General features: G+C 32.9%; 1 protein-coding gene across 1 annotated transcript; it reads right to left on the reverse strand.

The window, feature by feature from the left end:
- Window positions 1–595: 595 nt before the first annotated feature.
- Window positions 596–3,289, reverse strand: LOC133778645 (bidirectional sugar transporter SWEET4-like). Its single transcript, XM_062218635.1, has 5 exons — window positions 2,977–3,289; window positions 2,810–2,846; window positions 1,724–2,102; window positions 1,515–1,634; window positions 596–1,062 (listed from the first exon to the last, which is right to left on the reverse strand). The coding sequence occupies exons 1-5, from the start codon at window positions 3,017–3,019 to the stop codon at window positions 865–867; spliced, it is 777 nt and encodes a 258-aa protein (XP_062074619.1). The 5' UTR covers window positions 3,020–3,289; the 3' UTR covers window positions 596–864.
- Window positions 3,290–3,524: the final 235 nt, after the last annotated feature.

The following is a 3,524-nucleotide window of genomic DNA, read 5'->3' on the forward strand; positions in this document are numbered from 1 at the left end:
GAGCCTCACCTGTAAAGCTCTTTTTCTAGCCCTTACCATAGAAACACCCTATATATTTATATATCTCTTAAAATGTATCATAGCAATAAGCCATGAAACCGTATCAAACATTTTGGTGCAATATTGCCCCTTACCTATTCATTTGCGACTTTCTTTTTTGGTCTCTCGCTGTATAACATTTATATAAATATTATAAGAGTTTTTTTTTGGTGTAATTCACAGGAAGAGGTGTAATACTACGTAAGTTTTTTAAAAAATTTGAATAATTTACCGTGTTGAAAATAATATTTAAATAAATTATTATACAAATAATTTTTTTTTGTGTGAATAAATATAATTAATATATTTTATAAATAAAACTAAGTAAATTAGTCGTTGCTTGTTGTATATAAGTATATAGATATATGTAGTGTTATTAATCATCATAAATAAATTGAATGGATCTAATAATAATAGTAGATCAATATTAGAAGTGGTTCACCAAATTTATTACTTTCCCTCGATCGATGCCAAGTCATACTGTCATACATAGTTTTCCTTTTTATTTGTCCAAATAAAAGTGCATAAAATATATATATATATATAGATAGTGATATTCTTAGTCAAATTTACCAAAAATTTTGTTTGGTAACGTACGACTTTATATCTATCGATGATCATAAAGGGAACAAAAACAGTCAACAGTTGACTTTTCTAAGTGGTTCAAACACACCACTGTCATTATCTATAACTGAAGCGTCGAATTGAAATCGAGACATTGTTGTTGTTGTTGTTGTTTTTATGTATAATCACAACCCAAAAAAAAAAACAAAAAACAAAAAATGAAACACAAGTTTATAGGTCCCCCAGGGCTTTGCCACGTCATCAGTGGCTCAGAGTAGAATGACCATTGTGAGTAGTATGGCCTGGTTTCTTGAGCTCTTCTTCTTCAGCCACGACCACCTCTGACAAGTTCACCTGTTTAGTTTTCCTCTCTACCATTATTCTCTGGGTGGACTTGTAGTATGTGGCGTATAGAATCAGCTGGGCCACTCCGAATAATGTCCCAAGCCCATTTGGTATCTGAGGCCCAACATAAAAAGCCCATTAACAACTAAAGGTGGCAAAAATATATACGAGTAACCGGTGGTGGTGATAGTACAAATCTCATCAATTTTTGTAAAAATTTTAAATATAAAAAAATAAGGTGCAAACATTTCTATTGCACTATTGGTTTTTTATACACACGTGCATTAGAATATTTGAATTATGATTTTTGATATTGTAAATTATTTAGAATTTTTCGAAAAATAATGAGATACTTAGTATAATTATACTATACACATTATCGTATAAAAAAAATTAATACTATGATTATTTAGGTGCCGAAAAAATAGAAAGGTACACCGGTGTTCTCTTTTCGGGGAGACTACTTGAGAATTATCCCAAACTATTTTATAATGTTATTATTTTAATTATTTTCTATGTATAAAGATGTGTGAGTATATAGTTGAGTTGAGAGAGAGAGTAATTACAGTGATAAAAGGGTCAAATCGGATGAGAGCATAAGTGGTCCAAGTAACACCATTAAGCAAAGAAGTAAGTGATAAAAAGAATGGCATGAACTCCACACTTTTGGTCGTAATGACTAATTTCTGCACCACAAAATAAGATACAAAAGCGGTCATTAATTAATCTTAATCAATAATTAGTAAAGCTTAATCACATATATTTATATACTAACCATGACAGCCAATGGAGCAGCATACATCATGATGTTGAAGAGAATACAAATGGTACCAACAATGGTGGATCGTTTTTTGTGAGTGTGAGACAAAGTCAAAGTCAAAAGGGTTAGAACAGAAATGAAAATGAGCTGAGCAAGCACCACAAGAAGAACTCTAATCCTCTTTTTCTTGTCTGAGAAGATTAAGAAGATGACGATGTATGTGCACTCGATGGCCATGCCGGAGCCATTGATGGTCACCACCAAAATGCTGCCTGGGTTGATGAAAGGCAGCCCATACAGAGTCCAAACCATGCAGTTGACCAGGGTCGCCAGGTACGGCACCGCCGAGTATTGCTCCACCGATTTCTTCTTCCATATCTGAACAAATGTTGGCCTGCAAAACAACCCATAACATAATAATATTATGGTGGTTGTTCGATCGGACAAGATCAAATCCCACTTTTGAGTGTGACACAATTCTTAGAGTGTGACCTTTTTGATCATGTCAAAGTGGATATTGCAATAATCATGTGGAAAATTGTTTGGTGTTTTCGTCAATTTTGTCGTTATCGTAGGAGTGTTTTCTATTTTTGGCACTTTAAGAAATTATAGCTCAATTCTTTTTGTTTGGTGGCGTAGATTATAATTATAACAGACATATTTTACTGGGACGAAATTAGAATGCAAACAACCAGTGTGCGTGAGGAAAACAGACTATTTGAATTATGATTTTGAATTTTCTGGAAATTGACAAAATACATGCTATAACTATCATTTATGCAATAATTTCTAAAAGTGGCAAAAATAAAAATATATTTATTTATTAATTTATTTATACATGTTAGTGGTGCTAATATGGGTCTTAAGATTGGAGGAAAAGAGAAAAGCTGAGCGTGTGTGTCCTTTAAATTAATTTTGATAGTGATTGGTGGTCTTTGTTTTTTTTTTTTCTTGAATAAAAAAGCAAGGTATTGATAGCAATTTTTCTACCAAGTAAAAAAATATATGTACGTACAAAGAAAATAATATATATATTTTTTTTGTGGTTCATACAACTTGAGAGAATTTGCATGCCTAAACTAGAAAGTTGAATAAGCTTACACTGGAGACAAGAACAAGAAGAGTGAAATGATATTTCCTGAAAAGAAAAAACAGAACAACCCACATAAGTTTTGAGTTTTTAGAGATCAAAAAAACAAAGTGTATATATATATATATATGAATAATAATAATGTAAATATATGATTGTAGGGATGAGTAGTACTGACCTATGATACCGACTATGGTTCGAAGAGCATCAGGAGAAACCATGGTGTGTTGGGATTTAAAGAGAGAAAAGAAGTGAGAAGATGATGAAATAAAGGAGAGACAGGTTGTATAATAAATACAAAAGAAGCTAAGACTAAGCTAGTTGAGCTGTCGAGATGAGAAGCATGAATAAGTGAGTGTGTATATATATATATATATAGGAGTTATGAAAAGATGGAGAGAGAGAGAGGTGTGAAGAGATTGTTAAGTGTTCATCAGTCGAAAGATCTGTAGTAGTGGTTGGGTGAAGATGTCTCATTATATAGAGCTTTCTTAGTTTAATTTGGATTGTATCTAAAACTGGCTGCCTAGCTAGCACACTTGCTCGACATGTATTGGCTTTCTCTAACTCATAACAACACTTGGAAAAGAGTGCCTTTAATGAGAGTTGAAATGGGTAGGAGAGACTCAGTGAGTGAGTGAGGCACTTCACTCGAGATTCTCGTAACCCTAGCTAGCGTTAAAGGGGCCACGAACAACTAGGCTGTGTAATTACGAGAATTACGAG

This window comes from Humulus lupulus, chromosome 5 (genome assembly GCF_963169125.1).
Source record: "Humulus lupulus chromosome 5, drHumLupu1.1, whole genome shotgun sequence".
NCBI lineage: Eukaryota > Viridiplantae > Streptophyta > Magnoliopsida > Rosales > Cannabaceae > Humulus > Humulus lupulus.

What these genes read in the sequence shown, in the direction of transcription:
- LOC133778645 (XM_062218635.1), bottom strand. Translation starts at nt 3,019, where the DNA reads ATGGTTTCTCCTGATGCTCTTCGAACCATAGTCGGTATCATAG. An exon ending in TTCTTGTTCTTGTCTCCAGT is followed by an intron (nt 2,103 to 2,809) that starts GTAAGCTTATTC and finishes GTTGTTTTGCAG; the next exon opens with GCCAACATTTGTTCAGATAT. An exon ending in GATTTGACCCTTTTATCACT is followed by an intron (nt 1,063 to 1,514) that starts GTAATTACTCTC and finishes GTTGGGCCTCAG; the next exon opens with ATACCAAATGGGCTTGGGAC.